Source organism: Oncorhynchus keta, chromosome 2, assembly GCF_023373465.1.
Source record: "Oncorhynchus keta strain PuntledgeMale-10-30-2019 chromosome 2, Oket_V2, whole genome shotgun sequence".
In the NCBI taxonomy this organism is placed as follows: domain Eukaryota; kingdom Metazoa; phylum Chordata; class Actinopteri; order Salmoniformes; family Salmonidae; genus Oncorhynchus; species Oncorhynchus keta.
The window spans coordinates 68,342,921-68,362,672 of NC_068422.1; the positions used below are offsets into that span (position 1 = coordinate 68,342,921).

At 41.5% G+C, this 19,752-nt stretch overlaps 1 protein-coding gene across 1 annotated transcript in view; it reads left to right on the plus strand.

Annotated features, from left to right (window-relative positions):
- Positions 1-19,525, plus strand: part of LOC118359139 (polypeptide N-acetylgalactosaminyltransferase 18-like) — an 85,850-nt gene extending 66,325 nt beyond the window's left edge. Inside the window, exons 8-11 of the mRNA XM_052481287.1 lie at positions 2,249-2,386; positions 4,495-4,590; positions 14,050-14,214; positions 18,818-19,525. Of these exons, the coding sequence (XP_052337247.1) occupies positions 2,249-2,386; positions 4,495-4,590; positions 14,050-14,214; positions 18,818-18,964 (546 nt within the window). The 3' untranslated portion in view covers positions 18,965-19,525. The remainder of the gene's footprint in view (positions 1-2,248; positions 2,387-4,494; positions 4,591-14,049; positions 14,215-18,817) is intronic.
- The last annotated feature ends 227 nt before the right edge of the window (positions 19,526-19,752 follow it).

A 19,752-nucleotide genomic window follows, 5' to 3' on the forward strand; every position in this document is an offset into this window, starting at 1 on the left:
AAAAAGTGCAACTCAATCCTAGAACAACAGCAAAGGACCTTGTGAAGATGCTGGAGGAAACAGGTAAAGTATCTATATCGACAGTAAAACGAGTCCTATATTGACAACCTGAAAGGCTGCTCTGGAAGGAAGAAGCCACTGCTCCAAAACAGCCATACAAAAGCCAGACTACGGTTTGCAACTGCACATGGGGACAAAGATCATACTTTTTGGAGAAATGTCCTCTGGTCTGGTGAAACAAAAATAGTCGTTATGGTTGAAGGAAAAGGGGGATGCTTGCAAGCCAAAGAACATCATCCCAACCATGAAGCACAGGGGTGGCAGCATCATGTTGTGGGGGTGCTTTGCTGCAGGAGGGACTGGTGCACTTCACAAAATAGATGACATCATGAGTGTCACGTTCTGACCTTAGTTCTTTTGTTATGTCTGTTTTAGAATGGTCAGGGCGTGAGTTGGGTGGGTTGTCTGTTACTTTTTCTATGATTTGCTATTTCTGTGTTTGGCCTGGTATGGTTCTCAATCAGAGTCAGCTGTCAATTGTTGTCCCTGATTGAAAACCATATTTAGGTAGCCTGTTTTCTATTGTGTTTCGTGGGTGATTATTTTCTGTTGTCTGTTGTGTGTCTGCAGCAGCCAGAAGTGTTTTCGGTCGTTTCTCTTTGTTATTTTTGTTATTTCCATGTTCATTTTAATAAATATGGACACATACCACGCTGCACCTTGGTCCTCACATTCTTCCACCAACAACGGCCGTTACAATGAGAAGGAAAATTATGTGTATATAATGAAGCAACATCTCAAGACATCAGTCAGGAAGTCAAAGCTTGGTCACAAATGGATCTTCCAAATGGATAATGACCCTAAGCATAATTCCGGAGTTATGGCAAAATGGCTTAAGGACAATAACGTCAAGGTATTGGAGTGGTCATCACAAAGCCCTGACCTCAACCCTACAGAATTTGTGGGCAGAACTGAAAAAGTGTGTGTCAGCAAGGAGGCCTACAAACCTGACTCAGTTACACCAGTTCTGTTGGGAGGAATGGGCCAAAATTCACCCAACTTATTCTGGGGAGCTTGTGGAAGGCTACCTGAAACGTTTGACCCAAGTTAAACCATTTAAAGGCAATGCTACCAAATACTAATTGAGTGTATGTAAACTTCTGACCCACTGGGAATGTGATGAAAGAAAGAAAAATGAAGAAATGGAAATGAAATATAATTCTCTCTACTATTATTCTGACATTAAACATTCATAAAATAAAGTGGTGATCCTAACTGACCTAAGACATGGCTTTTTTTTAAACCAGGATTAAATGTCAGGAATTGTGAAAAACTGAGTTTAAATGTACTTGGCTAAGGTGTATGTAAACTTCTGACTTCAACTGTGTAACATATAGATGTTGTAGTACATTAGCAGGGATGCCTGGTGTTTCTTTGAACAAAGGCTGAGTTGATTAGATGCTTAATAGTTTTCCTGTTTGCACTCAATACTCACAATTATGTAAAAACTCCTTTCAAATAGATGAGCATCAGCAGGCAAATCTCTAAATTGATATCGATAAACTGAGTTCTGCAATTCTACTCAACAAGCTTGGGGGGAAATTTGGTCTCAGGATTAGTCTCGTGAATTTATTTTGTCCAAACGTATTAGAAACTTTATTTCAAGTCACAGCTGTTGCTGTTTTGTCTATTAGACTCTCGTCAGTCCATTTATCGTATCTCAGTCGGCTGCAAGTTGCCTCCATTGCAGTTGATGTTGGATCTATCCGGTCTGCTTCAGCTTTTAAGTTTGTCAGCGAGGCAGCAATTAAGATAATTAGGGTAGAGTGGACAGGAGCGGCAGCTTGCTGCAGAAGGAAGTCTGGGCCAGAGTGTGACTGTGGCAGCGTGAGGACTCAGAGGAAATGGCAGATGATGTTGAAGTCAGTCACTTAGTCCTGCGGTTCTTTATACAGGGAACATGAAGGGCTCGCAGGAGTTATGTCACATTGAAACAGACTTAACTATTCCTCAGTGAGTCTTGCCTCTCTGAAATCAGGGAAACTGGGAATCTGACTCCTTTTTCCACCTAAGAGCTTGGCACATATGTCCCTTCCTATGCACGATATCTTTATGCATTTGTATCTTTACAGCAATCACTGCCGAACTGTGTGTGTGTGTGTGTGTGTGTGTGTGTGTGTGTGTGTGTGTGTGTGTGTGTGTGTGTGTGTGTGTGTGTGTGTGTGTGTGTGTGTGTGTGTGTGTGCAGGACTCAGGAATAGACATTGGAGATATCTCTGAGAGGAAGGCACTGAGGAAGAGGCTCCACTGTAAGACGTTTCGGTGGTACCTGGTCAACATCTACCCAGAGATGAGGATGTACACAGACACCATTGCATATGGAGTGGTAAGCAACATGCCCTCTGCAAACATGGAAATGCGATGTCAAGTAAAGTCTCCACAGAATAAGCCATGCGGTCCATGCCTGGACAAATAATCATCATCCATTGAGTTACGATTTGGATGACTGCAGTTAGGAATACATTCATTTCACAGAGAGATGCATTTCTGTAGCAGTTTGGCTCTGAAACATGTGGACATGCCTACCATAGCCTCAGTCTTTGTGTGCACTGCCAGGGTTGGCACGCTAAAGCTTGGACATGATGTGGGCATGATGTGGAAAAGGTGCAGGAACTCAGACTCTGGGAGAAAACAGAAGCCTCTTTCCATTACATGGACTGACCAGGTGAATCCAGGCGAAAGCTATGATCCCTTATTGATATTACTTGTTAAATCCACTTCAATCAGTGCAGATGAACAGGATGAGACGGGTTAAAGAAGGATTTTTAAGCCTTGAGACAATTGGGACGGATTGTGTATGCGTGCCATTCAGAGGATGAATGGGCAAGACAAAAGATTTAAGTGCCTTAGAACGGGGTATGGTAGTATTTGCCAGGCGCACCGGTTTGTGTCAAGAACTGAAACGCTGCTGGGTTTTTGACGCTCAATAGTTTCCTGTGTGTATCAAGAATGGTCAACCACCCAAAGGACATCCAGCCAACTTGACACAACTGTGTTAAGCATTTGAGTCAACATGGGCCAGCATCCCTGTGGAACGCTTTATACACCTTGTAGAGTCCATGCCCCGACAAATTGAGGCTGTTCTGAGGGCAAGGGGGGGTACACACAACTCAATATTGTTTGGTATACATAGTATATAAAAGGTTGTCTATTGTGTAGTCTATGCACACACGAACAGAGCATTGTGCACTGTCGTGTAAGAAACAGTGAAATGTGTATTCATGAGGGTATACCATTGAGTATGCACATATTGTTGTGCAGTGGTGGGTCTGGTGAGCAGAGCTTGTTTTATATCACCTCCTCTCACAGAGATCTGCCTGTGTGGCAAATGGAATTCTCAGCAATGCTAGACAAATGTTTCTGAATTTGTATTCTGGCCATGAGGGCACGCTGGCAGTATTTATATTAGCAATTCATGTTCAACACAAACAGCTTTATTTCTGTGTGGCCACAGTGCATCAGTGCAATATGCCTGAATCTACAGTGACACACCCAAAACGTAGTCTCATTGGAGTACAGTCTTCATTTTATGGTTGGTTTCCTTCTTCGTATTTCCATTTATTATGAAAGGTAGAAAGATACAGAGAGGAAAATAGGTCAGCCTTATTAAAATTAATTCAAGGAGTAAGTGGGTTCGAAAATAGCATATCCTCATTACACTGCATTTGCTAGGTGCATTTCATGAACTTGTCAATCATTTTTGTCAGAGAATTCGTTATCCAGAATGCAGACTGTGTTCAGCACAGCATTTGAGGTTAAAGGTTATGCTTACTACACCACACAAGCAGCCCCAGGTTTTATTCACTCATACATGAACCTTGCACGTTATCATTTTTTTCATTTCATGGAACCTCAGTGAAATTTTTATACGTTGTCTGTTAGACTTTATTCCATCATGTTCACTCCCTGCCTGGCTTTTTAATGATCAGCAGACAGAATGAGACATTTCCTGTGCCAGTGGGGAGTTGACAGGCACAGTCTCTGGCTGTGTCTTTGTAATGTCATATCCGTACCTAATCCTGTCCTCACGGACAGCAGGGCAAGCACATCTTAATCCTCCCAGCCACCAATCCCAGTCTCCAGAGTACCTCCCCTCTCCTCACACAAACTTGTTGATTAGATCTTTAAAATAAATGCTGCTACAGATTGAAATAACTGTGCAAACACAAGGATTCATGTTTGAATTAAAAATCCCATTTATGTTTTATGTCATGTTGTTCTGCAAAGAACAGAAAGTGTTCCCTCCATGTGTTGTTTTGAAGTTATACCAGAAACCTGCTCTCTGGTTTGATTAAATAGGGCGTTGTGATAGGTGGGAATATAATCAATTCAAGGTCTCATTGATTCTCTGTCACACAGCTAACCTCTCCCTGAACTAGCCGATTGAGTGACATATCAAATTATGACTCCCTTTGTGTGCATGTCCTCCCTCAGCTGAAGAACTCTCTGAAGAGTGACCTGTGTCTGGACCAGGGACCGGACACCGACAATGTCCCCATCCTGTACCTCTGTCATGGGATGACACCTCAGGTTAGAACCCCCTCGAGCCCTCTTCAGCCCACATCACTGCTACATAATTTCTGTCTCTGTCAAATCTCCCATGTGTATAGTCCGCCTTTTCTTATCCCTCCTTTTGACCCTTTCTTATCTTGCATGAGGCTTATCAATGAAGTGCAGTCCACGACTCTGCTACAATACGACCCGTCGCTTTTATGGCTTAGTAATGGCAGCAGCCGTCATGATCTACCAGCTGACCAGCAGGACTCCACTTATCATTCACCTCCCTGCCAAGGGCCCCCATCCACCATGGGCTTTATGTTTCTGAACTTCAGCCTAAGCTGCATTTGTGTTGTATTGACAGAATGCAAAGTGGAATCCATTTGTAGATAGTTTCTACTTCAAAAGTGACAAGTCTGCAGGAAGGAGTAAACTTACAGGAAGCTTCCTCAGAGATTAGACAAAACTTGTCTCTTTCTTCACTTTGTGTTTGTATTCGTTATCATCAGAGAGAGAGAGAGAGAGAGAGAGAGAAAAAAACTGAATCCAGTAGTTTTTTTTATAAAAGGTATACTTTCCCGGTTTCCAGACAGGCATTAGTAGATAATTCCAGGAAGCCACTACAGTGCTGTTGAGATGGAGAGCATCCCCTGACACTGTTTCTATCTGGGTCAGGCTGGCAGCCTGATACAGTCCTATCTCAGCACAACTGCTGCCTCTGCACTATCACTATCAGCCTCACCTTCTCTAACAATTTCCATAATGTTTTGAAAAGTGAAATACCTTGGACTATGTAAATGTTAAGCCAAAACCAAAATGGAAACTAAAATAACTTTCTACAACGGCTACCTAGTTGTATATTTTTCGGCCATAAATATGCACAGCAGTCATTTCTTTTTAGAGATTTGGTTCTATTGTTTCTGAATAGACTTCTCTCAAGTTTGCAGAAGGTGAGATTTTAGCCCTGGTCTTAGGGAGATTTTAGCCCGGGCTTAAGCAAGTCTTTACACTTGCACATCCTAAAGTGGGCTAGCACCAACCTTAGCCCAGGCCTAGCTGGCCCTGCTCAGTCATTTAGGGTTAGTATAAACTTTTCGGGGCTAGCCCCAGAAAACACAGTGCCAAAATAGCCAGTGTGAAACAGGGTCAAGAACAATGCCTGGAATGCTCACTGTCCAATCACAAAATATGCAATGTCACTTAATTGACATATTCTTGTGATGATGCCTCTAATGCATTCTGCACATCATTTAGTAAATTCATACTATTTAGACCCTCCATCTGAGGACAAAAACCAAAATACTTGGTTGCTATGCCAAAAAAAATGGTTGCTATGCAGGCTGGCTAATGTCTTCTCACTTAGCAAACTAAAGCTGGAAGGGCAGCAAATGCTAAATTCTTTTCGTTTTTTTTTATAGGTTTTGTATTGACATTTAATTGGATATATTCATGATAATAATATTCTTGCATAATTTGGCCTGGATCAGAAAAGTTAAATTGATTTATAAAAAATAAAAAAATAATTGTGCACAGCAGGACTCCACTTAGGTCTGTAGACCTATAGGGGCAAGATCAAATTTCAAAAGTAAAACATTGTTTCCTAGGTTAGACGGACAGACAGTGAGGTTTATTCAAACCATCACTGTTGGAAATCAATTGCTTGACAAGGAGCAAGAGGAAATCATGTGCTAATAAATGTCTTATCGCTTATAATATTGGTCAGGTGTCATAGATATAATGTTGGTCGCATGTTGTGTTTGTCCGTTAGCCCAGGGCTTTGGAATACAAGTGTGAATCTTTAGCCCGGGGCTCAAGCTTAGCCTAGGGTTAACAAATGCTTGTGTGAACACAGGCTAAGCTAGCCCAGGGCCAGTCTAGCATGTGGCTTAGCTAGCCCTGGGCTAAGAACAATGCCTAGAGTTTTATGTGATCCTGACTAGTATTTGTATTTTGTAAGGATCCCTATAGTCCTAGTTGGTATTCACATAATAATAATAAGGAATATTCCCCTTGACCACATTATTTTCTATTGACCCCAATTGTAAGAGAGGCAACTTCATCATCAATTTAAAAAATAAAATAAAAAATGTTTATACAGAAATAACAAAACATGCTGAAAAGCTGCTGCATTTCTCAATGTACATGTAGCCAGGTCAAAAATCACAACCTACGGTTCGCAATGCTCCCACGTAGGGAAATAGAGCCTGTGAGAGGAGCCCTGTGGACTCAGGCTACTCAGAGTGGGAAATGTAGGGACGCGTTGTCCAATTAGGCTACACGTAGCTATGTGTGTAAAAAAACATTTAACTTGTTAAGTACAGTCTGTTTGTAACTCCACTCACTACTTGTAGCTGTATAGTCTATTTCTTTGTGTTGTTGGTCTTGGCTAGGTTAATGTTTCGGTCATTGGTAACTAGCTAGCTAGCACTAGTGGCTGCTAGCACCGTCATAAAAAGGGGATGGAGGGAAGCCTTATAATGTGTTTTTCTAAGTAGTGAGAACACTAGAGAGCAGGCAATATTGAAGTCATCTTTAGTCATGTACTTTTCTTAAATGTAGTTTTGTACTTGACTAAAACAGACAACAACAAAACATTTGTTTGAATAAGGTAACGTTTTTGCTGTGAGCCAATGGGATCCAAACAAGATTAAGGCAATTACATCACGCAAAAAAAACAGTATATCATACAGCACATTATTACACCACTACTCTACCATTACATATCTACAATACAAAATGTATAATACCACACTACAACATAATTACAACATTACATTGTACGTGTGTAGAGTGCATGTGTTAGTTTTATCCGTTTTTTAAAATTAGATTTTACTACTCGCTTGAGTTACTTGATGTGGAATAGAGTTCCATGTAGTTATGGCTCTATGTAGTACTGTGCGTTTTCCAGAGTCTGTTCTGGACTTGGGGACTGTGAAGAGACCCTTGGTTGCATCTCTTGTGGGGTATGTATGGGTGTCTGAGCTATGTGCTAGTCATTTAAACAGACAGCTCGGTGCTTTCAACATGTCAATACCTCTCACAAAGACAAGTAGTGATGCAGTCAATCTCTCCACTACATTGACCCAGGAGAGATTGACATGCATGTCATTGATGTTAGCTCTCTGTGAACACGAAAGGGCCAGCCGTGCTGCTCTGTTCCGGGCCAACTGTAATTTACCTATGTCCCTCTTTGTGGAACTTGACTATATGACTGGACAGTAGTCCAGGTGCGATAAAACTAGGGCCTGTAGGACTTGTTTTGTTGATAGCAATGTCAACAAAGCAGAGCAGCACAGACCTCTCCCCATCTTAGCTACCATTGCATCAATATGTTTTGACCATGACAGTTGACCATGACTCCTCAACTTGCTCAATTTCCACATTATTCATTACAATATATAGTTGAGGTTTAGGGTTTAGTCAATGATTTGTCCCAAATACAATGATTTTAGTTTTTGTTAAGCTGCAGCTCTTTGTTAAGTGTTGCAATGATTTAACTTGCTGTGGTATCTGACATGTATAATGTTCAGTAATCAGCATAAACAGACACACAGGCTTTACTCAGTGCCAGTGGCAGGTCATTAGTGAAAATAGAAAAAGGTAAGTGGCATAGACAGCTGCCCTGGGGTATTTGCAACTCTACCTGGACTATGTGGGAGATGCTTTAATTAAAGATGATGTAAAGCCATAACATACAGTACCAGTCAAAACTTTGGACACACCTACTTATTCAAGGTTTTTTTTTTTGTGCTATTTTCTACATTGTAGGATAATAGTGAAGACATCAAAATTATGAAATAACACATATGGAATCATGTAGTTACAAGAAAAGTGTTCAACAAATCAAAATATATTTTAGATTTTAGATTCTTCAAAGTAGCCACCCTTTGCCTTGATGACAGCTTTGAACACACTTGGCATTCTCTCAACCAGCTTCACCTGGAATGCTTTTCCAACTGTCTTGAAGGAGTTTCCACATGCTGAGGACTTGTTGGTTGCTTTTCCTTCATGCTGCAGTCCAACTCATCCCAAACCATCTCAATTGGGTTGCGGTCGAGTGATTGTGGAGGCCAGGTCATCTGATACAGCACTCCATCACTCCCCTTCTTGGTCAAATAGCCCTTACACAGCTTGGAGGCGTGTACAGCTGGTGCTCTCATGCATGCTTCAGTGTTACTTGCCTTGAAGCGAGCATAAAAGGCATTTAGTCCGTCTGGTTGGCTCGAGTCACTGGGCAGCTCGTGACTGAGTTTCCCTTTGTAGTCCGTAATAGTTTGCAAGCCCTGCCACATCCGACGAGCATCAGAGCCGGTTTTAGTAGGATTCAATCTTAGTCCTCTGTTGACGTTTTGCCTGTTTTGATGTTTCGTCTGAGGGCATAGCGTAATTTCTTATAAGTGTCCAGATTAGTGTGGCACTCCTTGGAAGCGGCAGCTCTAGCCTTTAGCTCTGTGCGGATATTGCCTGTAATCCATGGCTTCTGGTTGGGATATGTACGTACGGTCACTGTGGGGATGATGTTGTCGATGCACTTAAATGATGAAGCTGGTGACTGAGGTGGTATACTCCTCAATGTCATTGGATGAATACCGGGACATATTCCAGTCTGTGTTAGCAAAACAGTCCTGTAGTGTAGCATCCGCGTCATCTGACCACTTCCGTATTGAACGAGTCACTGGTACTCCCTGCTTTAGTTTTTTCTTGTAAGCAGGAATCAGGAGGATATAATTATGATCAGATTTGCCAAATGGAGGGCGAGGGAGAGTTTTGTATGGGTCTGTGGAGTAAAGGAGGTCTTGTTTTTTTCCCCCCCTCTAGTTCCACATGTGGCATGCTGGTAGAAATGAGGTCAAACGGATTTAAGTTTGCCTGCATTAAAGTCCCCGGACACTAGAAGAGCCGCTTCTGGATGAGCATTTTCTTGTTTGCTTTTGGCCTTATACAGCTCTTTGAGTGCGGTCTTAGTGCCAGCATCGGTTTGTGGTGGTAAATAGACGGCTACAAAAAATATAGATGCAAGCTCTCTTGGTAGATAGTGTGGTCTACAGCTTATCATGAGGTACCCTACCTCAGACGAGCAATACCTCGAGACTTCCTTAATATTTAACATTGTGCACCAGCTGTAATTGACAAATAGACACACACCACCCCATTCATCTTACCGGACGTAGCTGTTCTGTCCTGCCAATGCACGGAAAACACAGCCAACTGTATATTATCCGTGTTGTCGTTCAGCCACGACTCGGTGAAGCATAGGATATTACCGTTTTTAATGTCCCGTTGGTAGGATAGTCTCAGAATAGAGCTCATCCAGTTTATTCTCCAGTGATTGCACGTTGGCCAATATAACGGATGGTAGAGGTGGATTATCCACTCGCCAACAAATTTTCACAAGGCACCCTGATCCCCTTGTACCTCCTTTTCTTCATGCAAATGATTGGGATTTGGGCCTGGTCTCGGAGAAACAGTGTATCCTTCGCGTCGGACTCATTAAATAAAAAACCTTTGTCCAGGTTCAGTGTCTGGTTGCTCCTCATTAAAGCCCACAGACCAGTAAATATTATTTACATCTTTAACATAGGAATTAGTACAAAACCTCTTATATGATCTCTTAAACGCTATATTAGGCTCACACTTTGGTTTTCTTAGATATGCCTACTACTGTATGATCACTACATTCCATTTCGAGCAGATTTCTGTAAATACCCTGGTATACCCTGATAACCTGAACCAGGTTGCAGGCACTGGTTAGTTTGAAGTTTTATTTTCAGTTGACAGCTTGATGTCAAATATTTAGGTTACTCAGAAAATATATCTTTCTGTTGATATCACACACATCATCAAGCATTTCACACATATTATACAGATACTGACGATTAGCACTTAGTGGTCTTTAGAAACTTCCCACAAGAATAGGCATTAGGTGAGGCAAGTGAACCTGTAGCCATATTACTTCAACAGCATTTGACATGAGATTCTTTCTAGGTTTTAAAGGAATATGACTCTAAATATAAACAGCAACACCTCCCCCATTGGAATTCCTGTCTCTTCTGTAGATTTTATAGCTATGTATTGCTACCACTGTCTCATCAAATAATTATGTAAGTGTGATTCAGAGATCCAGTATATGAATGTTATCTGTTACTGGCAAGGTATTGATTTCATCAACCTTGTTTCTTTGGCTACATACAGTATGGTAATGTGGGCTATTTTCAGCACCTTTCTGTGTTGCGTTATTGTTTTTATTGCTTTACTGGGAGGCTTATCAGAGGTTAGACATGACAGTGATGTTTATATTTGAGCTGATAGTGCAAGGTGAACTATTCCCAGTGGGCTTCCTACTAGGGCAAACCGTATCAGTGCTTACAGCATAACTCAGGTTCGTTTAGGCGCATGATTACTGCTGACAATAGCTGTCGGATTGACAGAGGCATTCAAGGGAGTTAGAGGAACATAAATTAGGTTACTTACATTATGACTGATAACTCTCCTGGGAAACTGTACATTTGCAGCAGCACGACGACAACTCAGCATCACAATGGTAGGGATTATCTGAGCAGGGCTTGGGTCACCGGTATGTCATTGTTTCAACACAGCCTTGAAATGGGAGGACAGGGTCCAAGTACCAACATGATTTAGATGGACTCCATCGTTCCTGTAGAGTATCTTCTGTTTCCAAAAGGTGTCAACGTTATTTATAAAAGTTATGCCAACAGAGCTACAGTAATCTTTTAGCCAGATGTGTAGTAAAAAGTGGTTTAATCCTTGAAAGTGAAGCAAAAAGTTGCATCCACTGTCATCCTTGCCTATTCAAACATCTCCATGGTAAACCATTCACACTCATTGCACCTGTATTGATGTTTACGCTGGTTTACAAATTAAAGCTCTGGAGGAATCTCCTGTGATCTCTTACAAGAAAGAAATCCAGTCGGAGCTGATCTTTCCCAAGATGCCTTGCACACTTTTCTTAACAGATAACTCCAGAGAAAACATACTGTAACACCCAATCTCACATCCCGAGAGCAGGCTAATTTAAGAACTCATTAATGTTAGAAATCTGTTCAGATGTCTCTGTTGAATAGTTGTCGGGTTACAGTGCTGTTACTCCTTTTAGAATCCGTTTACATTTCATACCACTACTGATGTCATTTTCTTCCTGCTTTACCTCCCACTGATAGTGAGGATAGTTTTCACTTTTTTTATTATAATATTTCATTTTCCCTTTTTAAAAACTTCTTTTTTTTAAACAAACTTATACATATGATCATCAACACATGGCTACATCTGGAAACAATTAAATTCCCTTTTGCGCATATTCAATCATAATTAATCACAGAAGTACTGTACATATGGTCATAAAGTATTATAAAGTATTATATACATACAAATGGGTCCAAGTTCAAACCTAGGCAACAGTAATTAGATTACGTTGGAAACTGTTGGAATACCCGCCCAAATGACCATTACATGCGGAACGCGCAGTGGCCATAGTGACCTATTTCAAAAACAACTTGTGTACCTCTAATCATTTGGTATCAGTAGTTACAAAAAATCTAATATATTTACAAAATGACCAAATTGAGACCAATATGGCAGGACAAATCAACGTGACATATTCATGGAATGGTCTGATATCAAACTCTTGGTTTAGACCTTTAGGAGACATGGCCGACAAATAGTGAATCCAATACAATTCTCTTCTTAGTAGTAGATAATCAGTATCTCCCCCCTCCTAAGAGTCTTAACATGTTCGATACCAATGTATCTCAGAGAGCAATCCATGAAATTTGTAGCCACAGGGATTCTCTGATCAAGAGTCCTGATATTACTCCCGTGTTATGCTATCCTTGTCTCAAATTGTTGCCCATGATATGGTGATTGAACATTGTGTGCATTGTTTGTGAAGTTACACTGGGTACATCGGCCACATCTGTAATTACCGTCCGTCCGGCACATTGTCTAGGAATGTGTCACGTGGCACCGGTGGAAGATCAGTCACCACCATTTGACTGATGTTGGGGGCGCGTCAAAAGACTACCCGCGGGGGTTCTTTAAATGTCTTTTCCATTTGAGAATCAGGCCTCAAGATGTGCCAGTGTTTTTTTATGACATGGCCAAACGGTTTGCCAAGTGGGGAGTATTGAAGGAACTCTGAACTCGTTGGTCAGGGGGGAGGGGTGATTTGGGTGTGAGGATGTCATTCTTGGTCATAGTTTTTTTTATAATCCCTTGCGTCATGCAGCCATTCCTCTGGGTAACCCTGCTGTCTGAAAAGCTCGTCCAGACAGTCGGCTTGTTTGTCATAGTCACTCTGTGTACTACAGATCCTGCCTAAGCGAATGTATTGGATGATAGGGATGTGAGCACTCGGTCTGTTTGGTTTGGATCATGTAAAATCTGTTTTATTTTCTATCATATCGTTATAGTGTTTTAACTATGAAGTTGTTAATGTTCATAGCTTTACCCTTTTGAAAATAGACACGTAAAAAAATTCTGGAGTTGAGCATGCACATCTTCAATATGTATCCCTTTGTTCCTCTTTAATACATTTAACTGTCGCAAGGAAATGTCTTGGGTAGCGAGTTGATACAATGCCAAGTCTGGAAGGTTAAAACCACCCTCGGATTTAGGAAGATGTAACACTTTGTATTCTATGAATTTTATTTGCCCATATAAAGTCTGTTATGACCGAGTATACTTTTTTAAAGAATGTCATCGGTGGGGTAATTGGTATGACCGAAAATAAATACAAAAACATTGGCAGCCTTGTCATTCTAAAGAGATGTATTCTACCTGTATGATTGATGGGGTAGTTTAAGGTGACATACACAGTGTATTTCTGACAACTGTTTGCAAACGACAAGGTAGCACTAAACACCTCCTAATGTAACCCTGTGCTCCCTACCACCTTTATCCCCACCCCTATCCAGCTGTGATGTCCTCCCTCCCCTCCAGCTGTTACATTCCCCCGCCTCTCCCAGGGTTCTAGCTACCCAACATGTCTAGCTACCCCACATGTGCAGACAAGCTCCCTCATCCCTCATACGCATGCCGATGGAGTCCGAGCACAGATGCAGCTGCCATCTGTAGCACACACAACTACCTCTGCTGCTCCGCTCAGTTCAAACAGATGCTTTTTCCTTCCAGTGGTGTTTTACGGACTGTTAGCTAAATATGGACACTCAAGTGCCCTTGGAAAATACGGTCTGGAAGGACCGCATCAGAGAGTGCAATTTGAAGTGTTTGGGCTAGCTGATCGATTTGTATTGTTTATGGAGAGCGCTCCTCTCAATAAACAATAAGCCATTTCCCACACTATGCCATTTCCTGCCCTGTGCTCCAGTCCAGCGAGGTTAGCTGCATGAATAGACATGCCATATGGGTGAAGTAAGTCCTAGTGAAAAGCCTAAAACAAATCAACATTTTGTGAAATGCTTGAATGCCTCCAGCTCTCAGTAGCTTATGTATGTGCTGTCTCTTCTGTCATTCCAGAATGTGTACTACACCAGCACTCAGCAGTTACATGTAGGGGTGCTCAGTCCCACCATCGATGACGATGACAACAAGTGCCTGGTGGATGTGAACAGCCGACCACGCCTCATCGAGTGTAGCTACGCCACAGCCAAGCGCATGAAGCTCCACTGGCTATTTACTCAGGTAAGAAACAGACCTGACCAACACACTCAGACTGCTCACTGAAAATAGACCAGCAAGCGATAGATCATTGACTTGCCATTTTCTAAATGAATACTTTGTTGTAAGGGAGTTGGATCATTAGTAAATGTGGCACCAGTGGAGGTAGGTATCTTGGGTACATTTTAAGGGGTAATATTCGCGTAAATCTACGGCTCAGTGCTCAGTGGGGTTGGTTTGGTCTCCATTAAGGAGTGTCACAGATATAACAGAGTTTTACGGTCCACAGACCTCTCCACAACAGTAAATGCATCATAATGACTCTCTCTGTCTCCATTATTGGACCGGCTCGCTGAGCACAGTGGCCTGTAATGAGGGCTACATCAACATGGTCTGAAGAGTGCGTCACCCACTTCACCCAGTTTTGAAGGTGCAATTAAAACCGTTCTGATCATGTTCAGTGTCATCATAATGTATGCGCTCAAAATATCCACTCAAAATGGTGGGGTGCTAACCTTGAATTCAACTTCTAGGAATTGTGTTTTCAGATAAAGACGTATGTTTCTCTCCAATGGTGGATCACTTATTTATTTTGAGTAGATGCCCGCACAAGTTAGACACTTGTAGGTTCTGTACTGTATCCCGCCCAAAAATTGATAACAAGGAGTGAGACATTGAAAACATATTATACAGTAGCATGTACTGTATGTCATATGCCGGGATTGGTTGAATCTCTATCATTAACCTCCTAAAAGTCAAGGTATTGTCAATTATGGATTCAACCTATTTTCTTTTATAGCTTTGACATTAGTGTGATGCCTTGTGAACTTACTGAGAAGGAAATCATGTATGTTCCGTTCAAAGGTTTTTATTGAAATGCTGCCAAGCACAGTTTTACATCTTAATGCAATTGTTCTTTGATTATGTTGGGGAGATCATTGTTGATGGAACTGTGTAAAATTCTTAGTTGGCGCCTTCCGAGTAGAGCAGCGTTCTAAGGCACTGCATCGCAGTGCTAGCTGTGCCACTAGAGATTCTGGGTTCGAGTCCAGGCTCTATTGCAGCCGGCCGCGACCAGGAGACTCATGGGGCGGCTAACAATTGCCCCAGCGTCGTCCAGGTTAGGGGAGGATTTGGTCGGCAGGGATGTCCTTGTCCCATTGTGCACTAGCGACTCCTGTAGTGGGCTGGGCGCAGTGCACGCTGACACGGTGGCCAGGTGTACTGTGTTTCCTCCAACACATTGGTGCGGCTGGCTCCCGGGTTAAGCGGGCGTTGTGTCAAGAAGCAGTGCGGCTTGGTTGGGTTGTGTTTTGGAGGACGCACGGCTCTCGACCTTCGCATCTCCCGAGTCCGTACGGGAGTTGCAGCGATGAGACAAGACTGTAACTACCAATTGGATACTACGAAAAGGGGTAAAGTATAGGAGTGTAAAAGGATTGAAATGCTTGATCTCACGTTTCACATATCTACATGGCTCTTCTGTAGGTGGTTTCTTGGTTTAGCATTGTATAATTTAAGAAGGAATAGAGTCAGACACTATGGATTATTGAGCACATTTCTGCTAGACATAGTGTGAAATGTGTTTTTTTTTTACCTCAAAAGGAAATGCATCGATACAACTCAAGCATAGGGTGGCACAGTACTGTAGCGAGGAGGAATGTTCCTATTCCCATTCTAGCTTAAGCGTTACCACACTTAAATTCTACGAGGTGGAGAGGAGGAGAAGAGCAGCAATCAATGAATCTCTCTGGTTGAATGTGCCTGACAATTGTGTGACTTTTCTTCTCTTTAGAGCCTTATAGTGGAAATTCAACATGCTCTCCTCAAGTTAAATAATTGTTATGTATCTTGGGAAGCAGAAGAAAAGAAGTGGGTGTTTGTATTCGTAAAGATTTTGTCAGCAGTTAAGGTGGCTGTAGCGTGGGCTGTATTATGGAGAGAGAGGGTTTAGGTGTAAAGAGCCCTGCTTGGGAGACAATCTTAACACGCCGATTAAACACATCTAATTATCTTTCTGTTCATCCTCAGTTCTTTTACTGACTCGATGACATCACCTTCCCAAGTGCTTCAGTTTTCTACTATCCTTTGTGCTTTTCTACTACATTGTGTATCTTCTCCCTCTCATGTCGGCCTACACACTGTAAACACTTCCCAGAAGCACTTGGGAAGGTGATGTCATCGAGTCAGTAAAAGCACTGAGGATGAACAGAAAGCTAATTAGATGTGTTTAATCGGCGTGTTAAGATTGTCTCCCAAGCAGGGCTCTTTACACCTAAACCCTCTGTCTCCATACTACAGCCCATAATATCTCCTTATGTAACACAACACGTAAACACATGCATGCATTAACACACAGACTCCCAAACTGTTCACTCAAAAATAATCAATTAGATGAAAGAACACAGGAGAGTTGGTTAACCTTTCACCGCTGCTTGTGAACCCAGAACCATTATCATTCTGGCTCACTGGCTCACTCTCTATAGCAAATCAATATGTTGATTTGGCAGCAGCCCACAGGATCAAGCACAGGGAGCAAACAGGACTGGTCTTCTGCCAGTACAAAATTCAACCTCGGGCCTTGTATTGTAATGCAGCTTCTCCTGGAGAGAACGCAGGCTTTTTAAGCACCCTGAAGGTTATAATGGTTATTGGTGTTTAGCATCTTTTGATGTTGACTTCCCAGATAGAGAAAGGCTGAGTAATGCTGATATTTTGTGTGAAATTGTTCTGAAGTGTTCAGTGACCCACTGGAATTCAACTGCCTCAGAAAATCTTTGCTATTTAGCCATGTATAGCCGAAACATCAGGTTAAGAACATTATGCCGAAGCCTTGAGGTTACTTGGCAGGCTTCCTGCTGCAAGATGGTAATGTTTCAAATATGAATAGAATCAGGATGAAATGATGAATATTTTCTGTCAATAAATACGTGTTTTAGCTGCTTGGTAGATGCCTCGTAAATATTTCAGGATACGCCTCTGGCAAAGTATGATAATGACAGAATGAAAAACAAATGTATTATTGTTTTATATTTTGAAACTACTTCAATTTCATACATAGTCTTAACAATTGAGGAGCTGAAATAAATTCATCAGCAATGATAACATAAAGTACATGTACAATGTTTTTCATATGGGACTTTTTGTTTCTACTGCATTGTGTAGCTCAATTTGTTTTCTTTGTCATATCTTATTTGCAGGTAATGTTGTTTTCCTTGGACTCATTCAAGGCTATATGCACCATGTGGCCAATGAGGTGTATCTAATGGCTAATGGTTCTTTCATTTGGTTGAACATATGGAATCCACCATGTTATATTTCATGCTACATCTGACAGCCATTACTACACGTGGAGATGTTGATTACTGATGAAAAACTATTAGTGAATATGTAAACTGTATCCGTCCCCCATGTATTTTACAGAATGCACTCAAGCAGATAATTGTTTCATTCCATAGCTGTTAGGCATGCAAGACCTGACAAGCACTCTTAACTAAACAGACAGTTTTCTATACTATTCTAATGCAAACTTATCATATCCTGAATCAGAGTGACATCGACTAGACTCCTTGTCATTTTGATTAATTCACTTTCAAATTAACCTGACCAAATCATCCGTATGCTGAATGTGCAACAAAACATTGATGACAAGTTGACAACGAGATTGCTTAGAGGTGGTTGTTGACTCCACATATAAGGATGAATCCCTCATAAAAAGCTATGTTAATTATCAATTGGTTAGTGCAAATCTTAATGATGTTTATTGGTTTGAATTTCTGAACCTTAACGTGCCCTTGGCCTCTTTCTTTAAAGATGAGAAGAAAACATTTTTTCACACGTCACCTGAGAAAACAACCCTCACACTTACAGGAAGAAACTCCATCTTTGTCACCTAAGGAATCGTGTGCTTCGAAGTGTCTCTCCATCTCATCTCTCATTCCCATTTCCCATAGAGCATCTAGTCTTGAACCAAAATTAAAAGCCATTTTAAAACGGTTGCCTTTCCAGCTTGAGTCTTCGTTCTCCTGACTGAGCGGTGACAGGTGACATTCTCTGATCCCAGGCCCTGAAGTTAGAGATAGTGAGCTTATCTGATCTGTGCAGTGACTCCCATCACACTGGTCCCAACCGTTGAGTCCAACACAAAGCTTTAAGGCCTCCACGTACATGTGAGAGACTCTCCACTCTAACAAATGGGAATGAGAGATGAGATGGAGAGACACTTCGAAGCACACGATTCCTTAGGTGACAAAGATGGAGTTTCTTCCTGTAAGTGTGAGGGTTGTTTTCTCAGGTGAAGTGTGAAAAATGTTTTCTTCCCATCTAATGTTATATTCTTCTGTTATCACATAATCTTGGCATTCCTACTGAGAGTGCTACTGAGTATAATGGTAGATAGCATCAGCATGCTCACGAAGCAAGAACACTATCTGGGAAGGCCCCAGTGCTGGTGCCGAAGGGAAATCAGTACAAAACAGAGCTGCGGGTGCTTGTTAAGCTATACACATCAACCCCATCCATTAATTCATAGCACTGTGGGGTTAAGGTGACACAGCAATCAACGACATGCACACCAATGATGCTGTCGCATCCCACTGTAATTTGATCTACCCGTTTTTCCTTTCAGGGAGGTTCCATTCAGAACAGGAAATCGAAGCGATGCCTTGAGCTGCTGGCCAGCAATGACAACGAGTTTGGGTACCAGCTGGTCCTTCAAAAATGCACTGGACAGAAATGGTCCATCACCAACACACTGCCTGGCAGTGCCCTATGATGAGCCCCTCTGAGAGAACACTGGTCAAATATACTGGAGCACACTGGACTGGATGGGGTGCTTACTCTGTTACTCCTCTGGATTTTCTGTTGTGGATAAAGGAGAATGGTGTATGGTTAATGACAGGCATTGGAGGACCATGATGTCTTTTGTTCACCAGTTGACATCACATGATAAATGTTAAACATTTTCTTTCGCCTATGGATCAGCGATAGATGGTTGATATTGTTCATTATGAGATACTACAATGTTATGAAACATATTTTGTGAAGAGTGTAGTTGGTTTTCTGTTGACTTGAAGGTTGTACTGGGTCCTATATGTTCATTGTTGTACTTGGTACATAACTGCTACCGTGTAGCAAGCATTTCAAAAAGTTCTCTGCTGTTTTCTTTTCTTCTAGTGTCTCAGGTTTGTAGGATAAGTTTATTATGCGATTAAGCTGTACAGTTTTGGGGAAATGCCAACATGTTGGAATATATATATGAAAATAATATACTATTTTCTAAGTGTAAATATTCAAAATATTTATAATATATGCCAGTAAAAGAACTGATACTACATGAATGTGTGGTAGTGTGTTTTTCCAATGGTACAATATTGAGTGTGCCCTTTCCATGTAAACAGCCACCAGCTGTTCCGTATGTGCGTATGGTCCCATGTGACACAAGGCAAATGTCATGTTATCAAAATGAATGTGTTTTTCTCCCCTACAACTCATGCCTTTAAGGTTATAGCTCTCACAACATACAGAAGTTAATCATTTATGTTCACTATTTAATGGTAGTTG